At 39.4% G+C, this 22,529-nt stretch overlaps 1 protein-coding gene across 6 annotated transcripts in view; it reads right to left on the reverse strand.

Moving 5' to 3' along the window:
- Window positions 1–4,995: 4,995 nt before the first annotated feature.
- ubxn4 (UBX domain protein 4) overlaps window positions 4,996–22,529 on the reverse strand; it is a 30,440-nt gene continuing 12,906 nt past the window's right edge. For 3 of the 6 annotated variants that reach the window (XM_026295217.1, XM_026295215.1, XM_026295218.1), the window contains 5 exons: window positions 17,269–17,396; window positions 14,343–14,445; window positions 12,962–13,093; window positions 9,788–10,002; window positions 4,996–6,051 (listed from right to left, as the gene is read on the reverse strand). In XM_026295217.1, the coding sequence (XP_026151002.1) occupies window positions 5,913–6,051; window positions 9,788–10,002; window positions 12,962–13,093; window positions 14,343–14,445; window positions 17,269–17,396 (717 nt within the window). In that variant the 3' untranslated portion in view covers window positions 4,996–5,912. The remainder of the gene's footprint in view (window positions 6,052–9,787; window positions 10,003–12,961; window positions 13,094–14,342; window positions 14,446–17,268; window positions 17,397–22,529) is intronic. The other 3 variants (XM_026295216.1, XR_003294950.1, XM_026295219.1) reach the window with 3 other exon arrangements.

Genomic DNA, 22,529 nt, shown 5'->3' on the forward strand with positions numbered 1-22,529 from the left:
TCTCTCTCTCTGTACCTTCTGCAGGTGTCCCTGGTCCTGGAGCTGTTTATCGCTGATGTGCAGCTACTGGCCCCACCAACTTGCAGTGTCTATTTGTTGTTTATTGTTGCTGTTCCTTTCTCTCTGCTCTATCCACTCACCCCAACCGGTCGAGGCAGATGGCCGCCCAAACTGAGCCCGGTTCTGCTGGAGGTTTTTTTCTTCCGTTAAAGGGAGTTTTTTCCTCTCCACTGTCGCCAAGTGCTTGCTCATAAGGGAATTGTTGGGTTTTTAGTTTTAGTTTTTGTAAAGTGCCTTGAGATGATTTGTATTGTGATTTGGCGCTATACAAATAAAATTGAATTGAATTGAATTGAATTCCTTCAATTGCAACCAGTCGTCCTGTCCCTGCAGCTGAAAAACACCCCCACAACATGATGCTCCCACCACCATGTTTCACTGTAGGGATTGTATTGGGCAGGTGATGAGCAGTGCCTGGTTTTCTCCACACATGCCGGTTAGAATTAACGCCAAAAAGTTCAATCTTGGTCTCATCAGACCAGAGAATCTTATTTCTCATAGTCTGGGAGTCCTTCATGTGTTTTTTGGCAAACACTATGCAGGCTTTCATGTGTCTTGCACTGAGGAGAGGCTTCCGTCAGGCCACTCTGCCATAAAGCCCCGACTGGTGGAGGGCTGCAGTGATAGTTGACTTTGTGGAACTTTCTCCCATCTCCCTACTGCATCTCTGGAGCTCAGCCACAGTGATCTTTGAGTTCTTCTTTACCTCTCTCACCCAGGCTCTTCTCCCACGATGGCTCAGTTTGGCTGGACGGCCAGGTCTAGGAAGAGTTCTGGTCGTCCCAAACTTTTTCCATTTGAGGATTATGGAGGCCACTGTGCTCTTAGGAACCTTGAGTGCTGCAGAAATTCTTTTGTAACCTTGGCCAGATCTGTGCCTTGCCACAATTCTGTCTCTGAGCTCCTTGGGCAGTTCCTTCGACCTCATGATTCTCATTTGCTCTGACATGCACTGTGAGCTGTAAGGTCTTATATAGACAGGTGTGTGCCTTTCCTAATCAAGTCCAATCAGTTTAATTAAACACAGCTGGACTCCAATGAAGGAGCAGAACCATCTCAAGGATGATCAGAAGAAATGGACAGCATGTGAGTTAAATATGAGTGTCAGTGCAAAGGGTCTGAATACTTATGACCATGTGATATTTCAGTTTTTCTTTTTTAATAAATTTGCAAAAATTTCTACATTTCTGGTTTTTTCTGTCAAGATGGGGTGCTGAGTGTACATTAATGAGAAATAAAATGAACTTTTTTGATTTTGGCAAATGGCTGCAATGACACAAAGAGTGAAAAATTTAAAGGGGTCTGAATACTTTCCGTACCCACTGTATAAGTTTAAATCTCCCATAGGAAATGAATTGTGGCTTCAGGTCATCACGAAGGCAACAGCGTGGAAAATAGTGCATGTGTGTCATTGGCTTTTTTGATCAAGTCGGCCTAAGGGATGTATTTGTGCAAAATTTGGTCCATTTCTGTCAGACTAAATTTTCTCTCCATTCAAATGTTTGCAAATTTTCCCATAGGAAATGAATTGTGGTTTCAGGTCATCACCAAGGCAACAGCATGGAAAATAGAACATGGCTCTCATTGGCCTTTTTGATCAGAATGCCGTAAAGGATTTGTGTGCAAAATTTGGTAAATTTCTGATAAACTAAATTTTGGCTCTCCATTCAAATTTTTGATTTTGTTCAATACCTGGATTCAGGCTCCCGGGGTCTACAATTCATCAATTTGTCCGATTCCAATCCGACCATGCATGCGCGATCTGTGACACTTCGAAGGTGGCAAAAACCTACACCAACTTGCCGCGCCCGTCAAAAGAAAACCGTAATACTTATTCAAGAAATTTGGATAACTTTTGCAGCCCCAAGGGTCTAGGTGATGCTGGCCAAAAATGAGCTCAATCGGTCAAAAGCCCAAGGAGGAGTTCGTTCAAATTCGAGGCGAGCAAAATCAACAAACTCAATGACCTCAAGATAAACTCCCAGCTGGTGGACTTCCTGTTGGTCACATGACCTCGACACGATAAGCTTTTTTGCTTGGCCTGACATGAAGAAGAGATGTGCCAGGTTTGGTGACTGTGCGATGAAAAAAATGTCAGTGGGCCTCCCCTAGGCGAAATGTATTTTCACCTTTGTCGGGGGCGCTGTAAAGCCATTCTTTTGAGGTCGTTTATGAAACCCATAAAATATCAAATTTTCACGCGATTCTGAGGGGCATGTATATTTTGGTGAGTTTTCAGACACGTTCAGGGGGTCAAATTTGAAGGAGTTGCGGAACGTGAAGAATAATAACGAACAAAAAAAAAAAAAAAATCATAACAATTTCCAGGCCCATGGCCACCTGTCAATCATAATATATACATTTTCGGAAAGGTCTAACGCCCAGTAACGTCATGGTGGGGTGCAGGTGGACGCTAGATGATGCCTGAACCCCCCCCTGCGAAGTCGTCCCTTGCACGTTGAGCGATAACAATAGTCCCTGCGCTTGGACCTTTGGTCCTTGCTCGGGCCTAATAAGAAGAAAAAGAATATTCCAAACGATTTCCAGGCCCACGGCCACCTGTCAATCATAATATATATATTTTCGGAAAGGTCTCGTGCAGTCCCACGTCATGGTGGGGTGTGGGTAAGTCCTCCATGATACCTGGGGGGACCCCTTGCAGTTTTGTACTCCTGGCTCACTGAGCGATTACAATAGGCCCTTGCCTGCACTGTCAGTGCGCTCGGGCCTAAATAGAGCCGCAAGCGCCGATGAACGGCCCTCGCCACGAGCGAACCGCCTACTCGAGCAAGCCACCTCCCCAAGCGAACCGCCTCACCTAGCGCTGTGAATGCTATTTCAGCACCCGAGAAAAACACATCTTGGGCATGCTTGAAACTGGGCTACAATAATATGTGAGCAGCAAGTTTATACATGATTGTGTTTTTGAGAAAACTGTGTTTATGCATGGTTAGTGAAAAACTACAATTTTTAAGTTACTGAAATAAGACCATGAAACACATACAGAACATTGGTTCACAAGACTTTTGAGAACTGAGAACTCAGTCTAGAGTGTTTGCGACAAAATTATGTGAAAATCATCTTGTTTACTCATTCACAGAAAACAATACCCTGATTTAAGTTTTCTAAGACATTTTGTTTAGAAAAGACATGCAGGAAGGTGTGTCTGATCATAAATAATCATGTGATTTACCTGAGAAGACAAAGATCACATAATAAGCTGCATAATGAGTTCTTTCAGTCAGTAATGTGGCTGAGAGGGAATTACTCGTTAGGAATTATAACCTCCACTGGATCCAGCTGCTTTTCAAAATGCAAATGCAAAAAATCTAGTCAGACAAAAATAGGTAATATAAGAATTTAGCGACTGACTCCTTATTGATTCTCTTATCGATTCTTTATCATCAACAGCGTACAAAACACGGTACATTCTTGCAAATTAATTGCTTGCGGTGTGGCCAAATGTCTGTGCATGTTGGAGGTATTTCCCCCTTTTGTCGTAATGGAAGTTCCACACATGTTGCAAGCGGCCCTGGTGTTGTCTTTTCTAGTAAAACACAACCAAACCTCAGAACCTCAACACAATATTGGACTTGTTCTGAATCACAATATGGAGCATGCATGTGATGGCATCATGCAAAAGCGAATTGACATCAGCAGAACTGATAAGCGGGATAAGCAAGGACATTAATGATTCCTAGGAATCAAACTACTGGGAACCGGTTCTTGTAGAGATTCATCCAAAGTAAACAGTAAAAAAAAATTCTTCTAGCACTTATGGTTAAGAAGTTATGATGTAAAACACAAACACTGTAATAACTGAGCACATGGAGGTTCTGAAGAGGTAATTTTTCAGTATGTGATGCGTTCCATCAGGGGGTAACCCTACACTAAATTTCATCACTATACAGTTGTTCAGAAGACCATGCTTTTGTGCACACTACCTTAGACTACCATTCAAAAAATAATATTAAGCAATCTTAGTTGTATCAGTTGTATAGTGAATGACAATACAACTGATTTTATTTAAAATGGTGCGATTATATATAGCTCATAGAATTGTTCAGTGTTCACACAGACTAACCTTCAATACTTTGAAAACCATGCTCACAGACAAGATGGTCATGTTTATATTCTTGCTCGCTGTTATTATAGTGGAATCATTTTTGCTGTGCCAATCTCTATTCTAATCTGAAACCCAGGTAGGCCTGTAAGATATTTGTACAGAAATACAACAAAGTCTTCTATGATCTCCACAGAAGTAATCAGCAGAATACGACATGCAACAATCTTGGGAAACACTGACATAGACCTAAGTACATACAATCAGTCAAACAATCTAAAGTTAATTCTGTTGAAATTGTGTAAAATATTGGCATTTTACAATAATTTGCAGATTTTCAGAATGCCACAGTAATGATACCTAAACAGATATTGATTTTGGAGTTAAACATCACCCCTGTTCCTCAAACACACGATTACCAGTTAGAGGACGTGTGTCACTGTTCTCTTTAGGATGTTTTCCTTCACACTGAACTCAAAGTGGTCAACTCAGTATGGATAAATTGCAATACCGCTGAATTACCAGCTACCTTAAGTTGATTGTTGTTGATTTAATGTGAGAGTGGATTACTTAGTTCTGTGTAAACTGATGTACATCCAGTCCAGACCTCTGCAGTGCTGCTTAGCAACAGAGGATTACGACCGCAACCTTCCCATGTTAGGTTTACAGATATTTACAGATATCAAGGACACCTTTCACTACATGGGTACCAAAAGAAAAATGATGAGTTACAGTGGGTTTTTAGATGAGACTCTGCAGTCATTTCCAGAAAAAAGTACATTTTACATTTTTTTACAGGTTAAACTGCATGGCAAACATTTCAATTAGTAAAGTTAAAAAAACAATAAAAATTATGGGTGGAATACTATGAACAAAATAATAACATACACTTTTATTAAAAGTATAAAATTTTAGGATGCCAACAAGTTTAGTTCATGGTATTGGATGAGGTGGCATGACACTAGCATGTGGTCATCAAGTTGCCTTTATTTCAAGAGAACAACTTATCAAATAACTGTGAGTCTATGTGTGAAGAATGGGAATTCAAAATAAAAAAACAACATAAAAAGCACCTTGTTTTACCAAAAACAGGATGCTTTATTTTCACTGTTGAATGAGAAGAACTACAATAGTTGTCCACTTTTAACTAGTAGAAACATATTGCCAAGGTGTAGTGGCTCATTGGTTAACTACTGTACTTTATACATAAAAGAAAAAAAGTTATAACTCTTCATTTGCTGCTAGATAAGAATCCAGTTCAATCACTGGCAACCAGCCAGTCACTTAAACATTCAAACACTTCCAAAATGCTGTGACACTATACCCTAATGTGAAGCCAGGCTCAGATTAAACATCAGATCAGCCATTTGCTCTTTTTGGAAAATTTGGTGTCACACAGGGACAAGTCAATTCTATTTTATAACAGTGATAAATAATAACAAACTTTATTTATATAAGTTTATTAAGTATCTGGCAGTTATCAGGTATAAGCCAAGCCTCAAAGAGAGGATGCTGGTGTAGTTTTTGTAGTCTATCAACCTGCTGCAGTCTGGATCTAGGCCTGGATTAGGAGACACAATAATGTTTAAATCAACACAAAAACACTCAGCTCAAGCCCAGAAAAGGTACTGTTGAATATTCATCTCACCATGCAAGCAAGGTGTAGGGCATAGGCGCACAGTAAGACAGAGAAAAAACACTAAAGTATCAGCTCTTAAGTGCAGCACAAAGCTTTGACTGGTACTTTTACAGCAGGAGAACAAAAGGAAGGGTGATCTCATATACTTTGCTACATCTGCTGGGTGGAGTTCCCATTCCAGGTGTTGTTGTCATCCTCACTATCCTCCTGGGTCCTCAGTCTGCAGATTTTACCCTCTTTCTTGAAGTCTTTGGGTTGCTTCTCTACAGTATGCTTGGGTAGACTTCCACTGAGTGGACAAAGAGGCAAAGGGCACAGAGAGTGAGTCACTTAAAACACATATAGTACAAACATAAAATATATACCAATAAAATAGTTTTTCTAACAAAAAGCATTTATTTTGGCCCTAAAATGTGGCGGTTCTATGAGCTACCAATGTGACAAAATGTACTGCAAATACAAAAACTGCCCTAATTAAAACATATCTTTATTTATTTATTATGAAATGATCTAAACATAACATTTTTTGAATGAGACATAAATAATAGTGTTGTCACGATACCAAATGTATGACTTCAATACCAACACCTGCCTAAATATCTTGACGCCAATACTGATACCCCAGAAAAAAACTAAACCATCAGGAAAACTAATGGCATTATAGATGACAGAACATGGACCTTAATAAATGTAATGGAAAAATGAGTTTCAATGATTGATTATTCTTACCGATTATGATTTTTATTGTTTCTTACTGTATTCTTGTTTTTTCAGGTTTCACAGGTTTTCATTTACAGGTTGATTCATAGAGTTCACCAAGGCTCATGTGTTTTTCATAATCATATCTGATGTTTATGTTGTTCTTGACCTAGTATAGTCTGACACTAAGAGACACAGTGTTCTCAAGGATGTTAGTGAGGAATATCTGGGAGATGGGTTCATTAGGACTCTAGGTGTGAGGAAGGGACAAGTATAAGAGAGCACGCCCAGGATGGAGGGTTAACTGTTGAATGAGAATATAGAGTTTTAGAATATAGCCTTATTAGGGAATCACTTTGTAGAACAATAGGGAAATACAGACTTAATCATCTGATTATGTGAATGATTATTTGCATTTACTTTGCATGTCTCTAAAAAAGTAGCGGCCTCAGCCTAATAGGAGCTGAGCACCTGGGGAACAATTGGGGGAGACTCTGATCAATTGTGTTCTATTCTGGTTTGCTCCTTTCTTGCAAGAAATACATTCAGAAAAACTCTCTTTATTGCTCATCCAACGGGTTTTGCCACAACATAAGCAAAAAGAAAAAAATATTTTGACAATGTCAGTGGCCATAAAACTGCAGAAGTGAATAATGTAAGACACATTTGTAAGTTAACATAAAAAGATATGGACAGTTGCCCTTAAATTCCTTGTCAAACTCATATTGTGAAAAAAGTGTCAAGATATATCACACACCTTTGACTTGACATGGTGTAGTTATGCTTTTTATTACCAGAGGTAATAAAAAGAGGTAATTCTCTTAGCCTCAGATAATGGACTTGTTTCGATACTTGTCCTCCTAGACCTTAGTGCAGCATTCGACACCATTGACCACAACATCTTATTACAGAGACTGGAGCATGTGATTGGTATCAGAGGAACAGCGTTAAAGTGGTTCCAATCCTATTTATCGGACAGATTCCAGTTTGTTCATGTCCATGATGAACCTTCCACACGAACAGAAGTTAGTTATGGAGTTCCACAAGGCTCCGTGCTAGGACCGATTCTGTTCACCCTGTACATGCTTCCTTTAGGATATGTCATTAGGAAGCACTCTATTAATTACCACTGCTATGCAGATGACACTCAGTTATATCTATCTATTAAACCTGTTAACACAAACCAGTTACCCGACTTCAAGCCTGTCTAACTGACATAAAGGCCTGGATGACCAGTAACTTTTTACTTTTAAACTCAGAGAAAACAGAAGTCATTATATTTGGGCCAAAAAATCTCAGAAATAACTTTTCTCAAATTATAGCTACTCTAGATGGCATAACCCTGGCCTCCAGCACTCCTTTAAAAAACCTTGGAGTTACTTTTGACCAGGACATGTCCTTTAACTCACACATAAAACAAATCTCTAGAACTGCATTCTTTCACCTGCGCAACATTTCCAAAATTAGGAACATCCTGTCTCAAAATGATGCAGAAAAACTAGTCCATGCATTTGTTACCTCAAGGCTAGATTACTGTAACTCATTACTATCTGGATGTCCCAATATCTCAATAAAAAGCCTCCAATTAATCCAGAATGCCGCAGCCAGAGTCCTGACAGGAAAAAGCAAGAGAGATCATATTTCTCCTATATTGGCTTCTCTTCATTGGCTCCCTGTAAAATATAGAATAGAATTTAAAATCCTTCTTCTCACATACAAATCCCTTCATGATCAAGCGCCTTCATACCTCAAAGATCTCATAGTACCATATTATCCCAATAGACCACTTCGCTCTCATAGTGCAGGTCTACTTGTGGTTCCCAGAGTTTCCAAAAGCAGAATGGCCTTTAGTTATCAAGCTCCTCTCCTATGGAACCAGCTCCCAGCCTGGGTTCAGGAGGCAGACACTCTCTGTACTTTTAAGGCTAGACTTAAAACCTTCCTCTTTGACAAAGCATATAGTTAGGGCTGGCTTCAGGCAACGCTGAACCATCCCTTAGTTATGCTGATATAGGCCTAGACTGCCCGAGGACCATCGGTGCACTGAGCTCCCGTACCATGTATTGTGATTTGGCGCTATACAAATAAATTGAATTGAGGTGGGAAGTAACGAAGTACAAATACTTTGTTACTGTACATCAGGTATCTGTATTTTAACTTGTATTTATTTTTCTGAAAACTTTTTACTTTTACTCCCTACAGTTAAAACACAAATATCTGTACTTTCTACTCCTTACATTACCAAAACAGGCTTGTTACTCTTTCAACCTCCACAGATGACTTGACGTAAAATACGTAACTAACTAGAGAGGGAAATAGAGTGAGTGTACAGGTTATGATAGAGAGAAAACTTGCAGTGTGACATGGAGGAAGAAAGGGATCCAGGGAGTGTTGCCAAGTCTGACGACGATGCAGCAGAGTTGGAAAAACAAGACATTCCCCATCCATGGCCGTATTTAAAAGAACTGTTCAAGAATGATTCATGGTGAATGTGTTTTTAGTTTTGCAGAGTTATCAAAAGATGTATCGTAGTATCACTGATGGCAAAAAACATTTTTACTTTTTACTTAAGTACATTTCAGACCTTGTACTTTCTTACTTTTACTTGAGTAAAGGAGTTGAGTCAGTACTTCTTTTACCAGTCTTTTTTCACACAAGTATCTGTACTTTTACATAAGTATAGAATCTGAGTACTTTTGCCACCTCTGGTTATTACATTCGCTAATCACTAAACTGTAAATGTCTAAGGAAACAGTGTTTGTACTGATGTTACAACTGTTCTTTTTTGAACATTGATATATTCATTTTCACTTGGGGCTGTTGATAATGATTTTGCAAGCTTTCTGTGTTGCTAGGACCGTACCAGATGAACAATGTTGGCTGACTGCTTCCATGTTATTCTTTTTTCATTGTTGTGTTTCACTAAAGAGCCAACGTTTTCCTAAACAGAAGACCATATTGATAGGGATGATCCTCTCACTTTAGCTTTTCATGTGTTTATTGCACTCTGGTCTGCCACATAAGATGCTCGTGCAGGAACTCAGACGTGTAAAAAAAAATATGTCCACACAAAAAAAGCTTGTGAACTCATGTTAAAGATGTTCAAGATTGCATTTTGTAATATCTTGAGTCATGTACCGAAAACATGTAACTTTCCACCCTAATATAACAAAAATCATACAGATCAAGTGATATTCACAGCTGACTTACTTTGATACAACTGATTTTCATTTTGATTATATACGTGTGAATCTTTCCAAACATCCTTGTAAGGACTGATTGATGAAGAATGTGAACATTGAGGTAGAGTACTGATTGCCCCTAACCTCTCTGTCTTGCCCATGGCTGGTGGTGAGCTGTTGATAGATCTGGAACGCAGGATGGCACCGTGGGATGCTGCTCCAGGAGGGGGTGAAGGTGTAAACAGGAAGGAGCTCAGAAACCTCCACACAGCCAGCAAAGGGTAAAGCAGTGTGCCCAAAACGGCCCAGATACCCCCACCAGAGGACTGGACCACTCTGTTAGCAGGGCTGCCTGATTGCTGTGAGGAAGAACATTGATATAAAAGAGGCATGTGTAATAAATGCCTGAGCAGTTATTGCCATTAAATTATTTGTGAAGAGCTAGAGGGTTTAACACGCCGTAATAGTCCCCTTACAATAATATACATGTAATTTCCTTTGACACTGAAATGCACCACAATGATCCTGGCCAAATTGTAATTTACAATGACTGTAAATGCATCTTGGATAGAGTGTTCTTGTGTGCGATATTATCACTGGTCAGTCAAGGGCAACATCAAGTTGTGTAATTTGATAGGCTGTTATTGGTTGGGGGAGGGAGCTGTATCTGGGGAGTTCCTGTTTTGCCAAGGCATTGTGCTTTTGGCCAGCGGGCGTTCTCGAAGACAACTGGATCCTGTGCGGCATTGTGTGTGATGTCTGTGGACTGTGCTGTGCTGACTTGCTAAAACTACGCGGACCTCCTGAATTGTGGACTTGTATGGACCTCAGGTGCTGAAAATGCTGCCACACCAACTGTTTCATGGTGAGGAGTTCAGAGCAGGAGCTGCTAGTTCACCGTTCACCCTTACAGAGTGGTAAACCACGGTGTGGTGAGTAACCTGCTTCTACGCAGTCATATTGGAGGATACCATCTTGACTTAGTATAGGCTCCCCTAGTTTGTGCTCTCCCTTTCTCTCTGTACCTTCCTGCAGGTTTCCCTGGTCCTGGAGCTGTATATTGCTGATGTGCAGTTACTGGCCCCACCAACCTTTAGTGTCTATTTGTTGTTTATTGTTGCTGTTCTTTCCTCTCTCCTCTATCCACTCACCCCAACCGGTCAAGGCAGATGGCTGCCTTTTTCTTAGTGGGAGAGACTTTACAGTTTTGCTAAGATATTTTGCCGGCTCTTTTTTTGGGGGTTTGTATGTTTTTTTTCCCCAATTTTCTTTTCATACTGAGGCCCAACTAATTGTGCTAACATTACTTGATTTATTGACAACAATACTAACTTGTTTTGACATAATTAATGTTACATGTTTTATATACTAGTTTAGGTATATAATAGTCGCAAAGTGATGTTGATACTTGTAGGTATCCATGTCGTATGGTGTGGATCTCTAACTACAGGGTGAATAACTGTAATTATAATAACTGTAATTGACTGACCAGTCTGGTTTATTAAATTCTGGTTCATTTTGCAATTTATCCAATTGTTTGTCATTCCAAAGCAGAGTAGAGTTGCACTTTGTAAATTGACCCAACACGTAGGTGTCCCTGGTCTTACAACAAGTTGCCAGTCACGCACTCTATACACCCATAGATATTGTTTTATGTTCACATCTAGGTCTCTATTATTTTGGCTCTATTATAGAGTGCAAGTAGACAAACTTGGGCACTGTTTAGAAGCAGTGAAACTGAACAGTGGTTACATAAAAGAGGGCACCGCTGGGATCTATTGTGTGACTGTGTTGCTATCAGGACTGGACATACTACCTACCATAATGGCCAGCCTATCCAGCCCACTACCCCTCTCAGAGCTCTAAAGCTGGTGCAGTGAAACAGAAGTGGATCCAGCTTATGCAGTTATTGTGAGTGGTGCACCTAGTGATGCAAGTCTCTGATGTAGAAGTGGTCTAGACAGTTAAAGCTTTCAGCAGAGTTCATGTCAGAGGCCAAAAGTCTGTCCCTCAACTTGACAGTGACATGATGTTGTGCGAGTGCCGCAACCAAGCTGACCCAAGGCAAGCTCCCCATGAAATACTCCCCCTACAGGCAAGTCCCATGGACACAGACTCAATTCACTGAAACGACAGACAAAACTGATGATTTTTCAACAAAACTATTAAGGCTACTTGAGTGAAGGAAAAAGACTTGCTGACATCCAGTCACTGCTCTCATGAAAAAAAAAAAATGTTTAACACGAAGACCCTTCATCCATTATTCGAGCTGTCAGAGCTCTGTTGGAACAATGGTGACCTCCACAAGAGAACAATGCCTTCCGCTGGTTACAAGTCTTCTCTGGCATGACTCCTACACCTACAAGCGAAGAGACACTAGACAACTGGCTGGAGCAGGCACAGTTCATGCTTGATGAATGTGATTGCTCCATTAAAGAGGAAAAAAAAAAAAGAATCATTGAGGGTTTGAAGGGGCCTGCACTTGAAGTAATACAAGCTATACGCTGCAATGATCCTTATGCCCCCCCTCAAGATTACCTTGCTGCCCTTGAAAATGTATTTGGCACCTCAGAGTCTGGGGAAGATCTATATTTTGCATTCAGATCCATGCAGCAAAAGCCAAACGAAAAAAATTCAGAATTTTTGCGAAGGTTGGAGAAAGGCTTAATCAAAACAGTTCAAAAGGGTGGTCTTTCCACTATTTTAAGAGACCGTGCACGGGCTGAACAGTTGCTGAGAGGAGCAATAGAATCGGACATCATGCTATTGCAGCTACACATCAAAGAAAGACTCACCCTCTCCTTCATGACACTGCTGTAAAAGCAGAAAATTACCACGACATGCACTGCCAGTGTGCGACAAGTCAATGCAGCAGAAAGACACAAAAGTCTTCTGAAACTGACCATCTCAAAAACCAGATTAAACCATGCTTGTCCAGAAAAGCCACCCAGTGCTTCTAGTGTGCATGAAATTGAAGAGAGACCACATGTTTTGCTGCAACTGTCTGACGACCCTGTGTCGGACACAGGTCTAGAAGGGGGGGAACTCCCCTCTACTAGTCAGTCTGAAAGTAGTGCAGAGCCCATCTGTGACTACCAGTCCCAACGACAGATCAAGCCAGTCATGCGACTAAGCTATGACAAGCCTGGACACTCCATTGACAAGCCTATAGTGGTGAGGAAGGATCACAATCTGTAGAGTGAGCGACAGAGGGTTAGTATGACAACAAAACACACACACACGCACACACATCTGGCCGGGATGAGTTGACTATATTGTGTTTTTGCGCTACAATTTGAATTGAATTGAATTACTCACTGGCAGAAGCACAATGGAAGCACTTGGAGCTAGTTCTAGCTCCAGCAGAGTCTTTTTCAGGTCTTCGTTGGTGAACTCCCGTCGAGGAAACATGGTTGCCATGGAGAAGTTACCATAGCGGTTTCCTACTTCCTGAGACAGGACCAACAAAAAAATATTTCACAGTGACTATACTTGATAGGATTTACACTGCTACACATGCTACTCTTTAGTGTACTAAAAGATGTGACTGTCATTGGGAAGTCTGACTTCTGCAACACTTGCTAAACCTGAAAAAACCCAGGAAACAAACTGTGCGGAACAATCCATATCAACACACAAATGAGAGATAAAAGAATTTAAACTGCAGTGATTATCACAGTGCAGTGATAGTTTATTTATTATTATTTATTTAGTTTATTTAGTTACAATGCCAAAAACCCACAGTAGAAATCAAGGGTACAATGGAACTAGTTTAATCTGCACTAAAGGAAACTGAAATTTGTTATTCTTAAACAATTTTGATGATGTGCAGTTTAGTGATTTATACCATGTTTGTTTTTCTTCTCAAGAAGACTGAAAATGCAATATTCTTGTATGGAATCACAGCATAAAAATATGATCATACTACATTACTGTTTTGGGTTTAAGCAGCTGGCTTTGTATGTGCAGTTTGCATGTCTGTGTGGGCTACCTCATTACTTCAGCTTCCTCCCACACTCCAAAGACACACAAGTTAATTTAATTGGTGACTCTAAATTGCCCATAGGTGTGAATATGAGTGTGACTGGTTGGTTGTTTTTCTGTATCAGTCCTGTGATATTCTAGTGGCCTGATCCCTCTTTTGGCTGAAAGTCAACTAGGATTGGCTGCAGCCCCCCAAAGACCCACTACTTAAGAAGAAGTTTAGCTAATGATTGGATGTATGGATGCACGCAATATTGTTTTATCCAAATCAATGACTATAAGCCAACTGAAGACATCAGGCTTCAGACTTCAGGCAGTGACTGACTGCAATAAATCGAGTGACCAAAAATGCTAAGGGGAAAAAAAATAAAATAAAAATAACAGTCTACACGGTCAGGTCTAGACAGTGACGCAATTTTCATCATTTTGATTCCATACAAATTTGAAAGGAAACAATTGAGATATGCCTTAAGTGTAGACTGTCCGATTTACTTTAAAGGCTTTGTTAAAAATATGGATTGTCAATATAGTAATGTATAATTTGATCAATAAATATATGTGTATATGAAATATTACATATATCAAATAGATACGTTGCCTTGGATAGGAAAAAAGTGATCTAAAATAGCATTTTAAAATAGAGGGGAAAAAAAAAAAAAAAATCAACATACCAAGAAGAACAGTATGGCTTTATAGAAATACGTTGGTGACACACCTGAAAAGCAAAGTGCCAAGCCTCTTGCAGTCTGCTTTGTGAGGGGAACTGGTTAGTAAACGAGGAGCCATCTGGGAGGCGGAAGTGTATCCTTGCTATTGTACTAATCACAAGATCAAACACACAAAGTTACATATGGACAGTTAAAATTCAACACATTTTACATAAGTAGAAGTGGGCTGTGAAATATATTTCTGTGTATTGGTTCTGTTTCACATTTTCTTCCTCCGAATCGATCTTGTGCTATTCTGGACTGGCAACAATCCTGTATTGTACTTGTTAGTTGTACTAAGCCTTTATTCCATAACAATGAAAACACAATCAGACCAACAGACCTGCATAGAGGACATGAAAGGTTTTTCAGTTACATACCATCACATAAAACTCCAAAAAATTCAGCTTCTTCCAAGTATATTCTGCATGTTTTCAAAATCTTCTGTAGGCAATTAATAGGGTACTTTATGATCTCATACACTGTATAATGCAGTGTTAATTTTGACAGCAGATTTTAATTTAGTTTTAGTCATAGTCTTTTGACTAAAATGCAATTTTAGTTTGTCATATTTTAGTCATCTGCTTTGTTTTAGTTTTAGTCAACTAAATAGCATAAGACTTTAATCGACTAAATCTACAGTAGATTTAGTCGACTAAAATATATTGGGTTTGATTTAAGTGTAATTTAGTTAAACTATTGTAATATACAAAATATTCTAAATTAAAATGAAATAAAAACAAGTCTCATTAAATATATGGAATATGGCCTTTCCATAAAAGACCAAAAATTAGATATGCATTGTTTATAACTTGCATATGACATTCTTCATTCTTTAAAGCAAAAGGTCAACTCCAAAATATTTAAAAGAAAAACTGTATTTAGCAGTAATGCCATTGCATCAAACATGAAACTGACCCATATATCTTCTCTTTGTTTTCTCCCAGCTGTTTCCATTTCATTATAGTTTAAGTCAGACAGAAACCCAATGTAGGCTATGATGATGTCGTGTTCTCGCACATCCCGCATCACTAGGTGGATCAGTTACTTTTTAAATGTGTCTTACAAAATTAAGTCTGATTGGATCTTTTCTAAAAACGTCCCTCACTCACATTTCCGTCTCGTTTTTATTAGTCAACGAAAATGTCAGTATATTTTTATTTAGTTTTCATCATCATCACTTAATTTTTATTTAGTTAACGTCTCGTTTTCGTCAGTGAAAACCCGTTATTGACGAAAATTATAACGAAAATACATCGTCAACAAAATTAACACTGGTATAATGGATGCAATTAACTGATAAAGTGTACAGACTAAGACACAAGCTCACAATTCTCTTACATTTTCTAAGTGGCTCAAAGATATTTTCTGTCCTTCTGTTTTATCCATAATGTGTTTTTTTCCCATCCTGTCAAAAATCCATACATTCATTCTGTATTTCACACTTGCTATTGCACAACCATCTCAACTCGTCAGCCCATTAACCTCCAGGATATCCAGATAATTTCATCTTCTGGATATATGCTATTGCCAGGATCCTGTCTGGTCCATCTCTTATCTTGATGTGGCTGCTCAACTGTCCAGTCTAATAACTGCATACTTTTCTCTACTGCTACTTTATTCAATATTGTCATACACTTTCAATTGATCTCTTCTTACTGAACTGCTTTTCTTACTATGATTGAAATACATGTTTACGTCTCATGCAAATTTATTTATAAGATTGCTTTGTGAACAGCTGACAATCAGCATATAAATTAGTAGCTCAGCTTTTGAAATCATGCCTGCACAATCTAAAAGGCCTATAAAAAGTATTCACCCCCTTGCATGTTTTACCCTTTTATTGATTTTATAAAGCAATAATGGTGAATATAAGTTCCCTTTTTTGGCAAATAAAAATATCACAAAAAAACTCTTTAACGTTTTAAACGTGAAACGTTTTACAAAGTAATGTCAATGAAATATAATAAAATAATAATATGCTATGTGAAATAAGTGATTACATAAATATTCACCTCCTTTAAAATGACTATCCTAAGTCAACAGAGGTCCAGCCACCTGGTGCTACTAGTCTCCTAAATAGAGAAATGGGGATTACCTGAGTGTAGTGAATGTGTCTCAAGTGATTGTAATATAAAGGCACCTGTGTCTGGAAGGTCCAGTCACTCGTTAATCAGCACTCCTGGTTACCATTACACCAAGAAGACAAAAGAATACTCCAAGCAACTCAGAGAAAAGGTTATTGAAAAGTACAAGTCAGGGGATGAATACAAAAAATGTCCAAGGCACTGAATATCCCCCAGAGTTCAGTTAACCTACTCAGTGTCTTTGTTTTTACAACACTAGACACCAGATGTTTGTAGCAATATACACATGCTATACATCCGTATAACCAGAAGAAAGTCTGCTAAAAGCTCACCAAAATCAAGTTGAGGAAAACAAAACACAAGCACTTAAATGGGCACATAGTGAAAACAAGCTGAAGGTGCAAGACCTAATACATGTCATGAACAATTTCATAAAACCTAATTGACATTACTTTGTAAAAAAGCGTTTTCACTTTGACAAGAGGATTTTTGTAATTTTTAAGTCAAAAAAGCTAAATTATATTGACGATATTGATTTATAAAATCAATAACAGTGTAAAACATCCTAAGGGGGAATACTTTTTGTATGGTTAGTCTCTATGTTTTCACACCAAATAAACCATGAGGATTTGCCTGAAAGCAGGCCAAGATTTTCTTTTTCAAAGGGTCTCAGTCTGTTTGGATTGCCTGACAACTTTCACACCAAACTTAATAAATGTTCACAGTGAAAAGTCAGAGGCGGCCTTGATATGCACACTGCAGGTTGGAAACTAGGGAGAATTTAGATATAGAACAACTACATTTTCTACTGCAGTGCTGGAAGAGGAAACATATACAGTCTGTTTACCTCCTCTCCCTAAGTAATGCCTCCTTCCTGGCCTTCTGCTCAGACTGTCTAGCCTGCAGCAAGGCCTCCTTGGCAGCCTTCTCGTCCTCTTGGGTTTTTGCATAGCGCGCTGCTCTCTCAGCTCGGTCCTGCAAGACAAAGAGGAAAAAAACTTGAGAGGAAAGGGATGTGTATCTCCTGTGGAAGAAAAGCAGTATTACAAGGTTAATGTACACTGTATGGGAACTCTTCATTTATTTTGAGCCTCAACCACTAGGGGCGTAGTTCTTCCATTAATGTTTTTTCCAACAGTAAGTTACAGCATGTGATCATACAAGAAGTCCCTTTTTTCCATCAAAAGCATGGTGTGTTTTCAATGCTAATGCTACTTCTTCATCCATCCGTTTGTTTTCAACCCTATGAGTGGCAATATAAGTAAATAAATGTTTTCATAATATATGTGTATTAGGTATTAGTTATAGTATCTCACAGAAGTGAGTACACCCCTCACATTTTTGTAAATAATTTATATCTTTTCATGTGACAACACTAAAGAAATGACATTTTGCTACAATGTAAAGTAATGAGTGTACAGCTTGTATAACAGTATAAATTTGCTGTCCCATCAAAATAACTCAACACATAGCCATTAATGTCTAAACCGCTGGCAACAAAAGTGAGTACACCCCTAAGTGAAAATGTCCAAATTGGGCCCAAAGTGTCAATATTTTGTGTGAGCACCATTATTTTCCAGCACTGCCGTAACCGTCTTGGGCATGGAGTTCACCAGAGCTTCACAGGTTGCCACTGGAATCCTCTTCCACTCCTCCATGACATCACATAGCTGGTGGACGTTAGATACCTTGCGCTCCTCCACCTTCCGTTTGAGGATGCCCCACAGATGCTCAATAGGGTTTAGGTCTGGAGACATGCTTGGCCAGTCCATCACCTTTACCTTCAGCTTCTTTAGCAAGGCAGTGGTCATCTTGGAGGTGTGTTTGGGGTCGTTATCATGCTGGTATACTGCCCTGTGGCCCAGTCGCCGAAGGGAGGGGATCATGCTCTGCTTCAGTATGTCACAGTACATGTTGGCATTCATGGTTCCCTCAATGAACTGTAGGTCCCCAGTGCCGGCAGCACTCATGCGGCCCCAGACCATGTCACTCCCACCACGCTTGACTGTAGGCACGACACACTTTTCTTTGTACTCCTCACCTGGTTGCCGCCAGACACGCATGACACCATCTGAACCAAATAAGATTATCTTGGTCTCATCAGACCACAGGACACGGTTCCAGTAATCCATGTCCTTAGTCTGCTTGTCTTCAGCATACTGTTTGTGGGCTTTCTTGTGCATCATCTGTAGAAGAGGCTTCCTTCTGGGACGACGATGCAGTGCGCAGCGTATGGTCTGAGCACTGAAAGGCTGACCCCCCACCCCCTGAACCTCTGCAGCAATGCTGGCAGCACTCATACGTCTATTTCACAAAGACAACCTCTGGATATGACGCTGAGCACGTGCACTCAACTTCTTTGGTCGTGGCCTGTTCTGAGTGGAACCTGTCCTGTTAAACCACTGTATGGTCTTGACCACCGTGCTGCAGCCCAGTTTCTGGGTCTTGGCAATCTTCTTATAGCCTAGGCCATGTTTATGTAGAGCAACAATTCTTTTTTTTTTTCAGATCCTCTGAGAATTCTTTGCCATGAGGTGCCATGTTTAACTTCCACTGACCAGTATGAGAGACTGAGAGCAATAACACCAAATTTAACACACCTGCTCCCCATTCACACCTGAGACCTTGTAACACTAACGAGTCACATGACACCAGGGAGGGAAAATGGCTTATTGGGCCCAATTTGGACATTTTCACTTAGGGGTGTACTCACTTTTGTTGCTAGCGGTTTAGACATTAACCCTCTGGGGTCGACGAACGCGCCGGCGTGTTTTGACGCATCTTTTTCTGATAAGGTCGAAACAAACTTAAATTAATCCATCAATTCTGATCGTACAGATAAAAGTAGTATATCATTCAAATCTGTAAAGGGTCTAGTTTTAGTGGTATACCATCATAATAAAAACAAAACGTTGTGCTTTTTTTAAATAAAGAAAGCCGACAGGGTGCGCTCTCGGACTTTTCTGTCTCTGCCATTTCTCTTCACAGACGCGTAAATAAAACAACCAGAATCTCAGCGAATACTTGCCTCATAAAAATAAGAATTATATGGCTAGAAAGCTTGAAATGTTTTCTTTTGAGTGAAACAATTCAAGTCAAAAACAAATCATCACTTTTTATTTAATCCGTATGAACATAAGGAGAAGTCCGTTTTTTTCCTATCTCACCTCATTACAGGTAATGCGGTCCCGCCTTGTACACTGTCCACTGTTCACATGTAAATAATCTCAGGTGAACCAGGTAAATATGTGCACACCCCCGAGAAATGACATAAAACGTCAAACTTCATCATAGAATTTACTCACTTTTTCGGCGCGTTTGGATGATGGCGCGTTACGCACGTGAAGCGGCGCTCCTTACATTCCACACAGAGACAAATAGTTTAGCTTGTCCTCAGAGTAAAAACACTGATTTTAACTCAAATGAGGATCGTTTGGCTCCTCATTGTTTTGTATTGTGCTGCACTAATCCGTCCCATCTACATTGACTGAAAGCGTCATTATGCGCGTCTTTGTCTGGTCGTTCAGTGTGTCTTTTGTGTTCTCAGGCAAATCACATGACTATTCATCCTCAGACACACCCTCTTGCATATGGCCTTTCTGGACAAAAAGTGTCTTAGAAAATTTAAATCAGTGTATTGTTTACTGTGAATGTGTGAACAAGATTACATTCACAGCACTCTGAAGTAAACACTTTAGCCTACAACATGCAGGTCTCCAAAGTCTTGTGAACCAATGTTCTGTTTGTGTTTTATGGTCTTATTTCAGTGAGTAAAAAATTGTAGTTTTTCACTAACCATGCATAAACACTTTTTTCTCAAAAACACAATCATGTATAAACTTGCTGCTCACATATTATTGTAGCCAATTTTGTGCTGATTACAGTGTTATCAGACTTTAGACATTAAAAAACACTGAAAAAAGCACAAATGTCAGGACATGTCAAAATTTGTCCAGGCCCCAAAAACCCCCTCAGACTCCAGAGGGTTAATGGCTGTGTGTTGAGTTATTTTGAGGGGACAGCAAATTTACACTTATACAAGCTGTACACTCACTACTTTACATTGTAGCAAAGTGTCATTTCTTCAATGTCACATGAAAAGACAAATTATTTACAAAGATGTGAGGGGTGTACTCACTTCTGTGAGACACTGTAAGTACTGTGATACAATTTGCAACATTTTGCGTAATATGTTGGTATGACTGCACAGTTAATTAATATATTTTTCAGACTGTTTATATTGTTTATTAATCACTGTTTTCCTCTATTTTTGTATGTCCAGTTTTAGTTTCACACTTTCTTGAACTAAAGGATGAATATGTCAGTCTGAATGAATCAACCCTCCTCAGTCATAAAAATTATCATGTTCCTTAAAGCACAGGTCGAGGTGGAGGAGTAGCTGCAATCTTCCACTCAAACTTATAATTAAACTTTCATCCTCAGAACAGTTATAACTCATTTGAGAGCCTCACTCTTAGTCTCTCGCATCCAAAATGGAAAACACAAAAACCAGTTCTACTTGTCACTGTGTACCGTCCACCTGTCCCTTACTCAGAGTTTTTAACTGAATTCCCTGACTTCCTGTCTGATTTAGTGCTTAGATCAGATAAAGTCATTATAGTGGGAGATTTTAACATTCATGTAGATGTTGAAAATAACAGCCTCAGCATTGCATTTAATTCTATATTAGATTCAATTGGTTTCATTCAAAACGTTAATAAACCCACCCACTGTTTCAATCACACCCTTGATCTTGTTCTGACCTATGGCATCGAAATTGAACATCTAATAGTTTTTCCCCCAAATCCTGTTTTGTCAGATCATTCTTTAATAACTTTTGAATTTAAAATGATGGATCATGCAGCGTTTGGAAGAAAATTCCACTACAGCAGATGTTTATCCGACAATGCTGTTAATAAATTTAAGAAAATGATTCCATCTTTATTTACATCTATGCCAAGTATAAACATAGTGGAGGGCAGTTGCTTCAATCCCACTCCCTACCAAATTGATCATGTTGTTGACAGCGCTGTAACCTCACTGCGTGAAACGCTTGATTCTGTAGCCCCTCTGAAAAAGAAGTTAGTGAATCAGAGAAGACTAGCCCCATGGTATAATTTACATATTCGTACCTTAAAGCAGGCATCACGAAGGCTGGAAAGGAAGTGGCGTTCCACAAACTTAGAGGAAATTTTTCTAGCCTGGAAAAACAGTCTACTAACATATAAAAAAGCTCTCCGTAAAGCCAGAACTGCATACTATTCATCACTAATCGAGGAAAATAAGAACAATCCCAGGTTTCTTTTCAGCACTGTAGCCAGGCTGACAAAAAAAGCTCTGTTGAGCCCAGTGTTCCCTTAGCTCTCAGCAGTGATGAATTTATGAGTTTCTTTACAAATAAAATCACAACTATTAGAGATCATATTCAGCAGATGCTTCCTATAACTGCAATAAATGAATCTTCTACTACAGTAGCTCTTGAATCATCTGTAGGACCTCAGTTATGTTTAGACTGCTTCTCTCCCATAGATCTCTCTGAATTTACATCAGTAGTTGCTTCATCGAAATCATCAACGTGTCTCTTAGACCCCATCCCGACTAGACTGCTTAAAGACACCCTGCCATTAATCAACTCATCTTTATTGGACTTGGTAAATTTATCTCTAGTATCAGGCTACGTACCACAGGCCTTTAAGACTGCAGTAATCAAACCTTTACTCAAAAAGCCTAGTCTTGATCCAGGAGTCTTGGCTAATTATAGACCAATATCCAACCTGCCATTTATTTCTAAAATCCTAGAAAAAGCTGTTGCTAAGCAGCTATCAGACCACTTACACAGGAATGAACTATTTGAAGATTTTCAATCAGGATTTAGAGCACATCATAGTACAGAAACAGCACTGTTGAAAGTTACCAACGATCTTCTCTTAGCCTCAGATAATGGACTTGTTTCAATACTTGTCCTCCTAGACCTTAGTGCAGCATTCGACACCATTGACCACAACATCTTATTACAGAGACTGGAGCATGTGATTGGTATCAGAGGAACAGCGTTAAAGTGGTTCCAATCCTATTTATCGAACAGGTTCCAGTTTGTTCATGTCCATG

The sequence above is a fragment of the Mastacembelus armatus genome, chromosome 21 (assembly GCF_900324485.2).
Source record: "Mastacembelus armatus chromosome 21, fMasArm1.2, whole genome shotgun sequence".
Taxonomy (NCBI): Eukaryota; Metazoa; Chordata; class Actinopteri; order Synbranchiformes; family Mastacembelidae; genus Mastacembelus; species Mastacembelus armatus.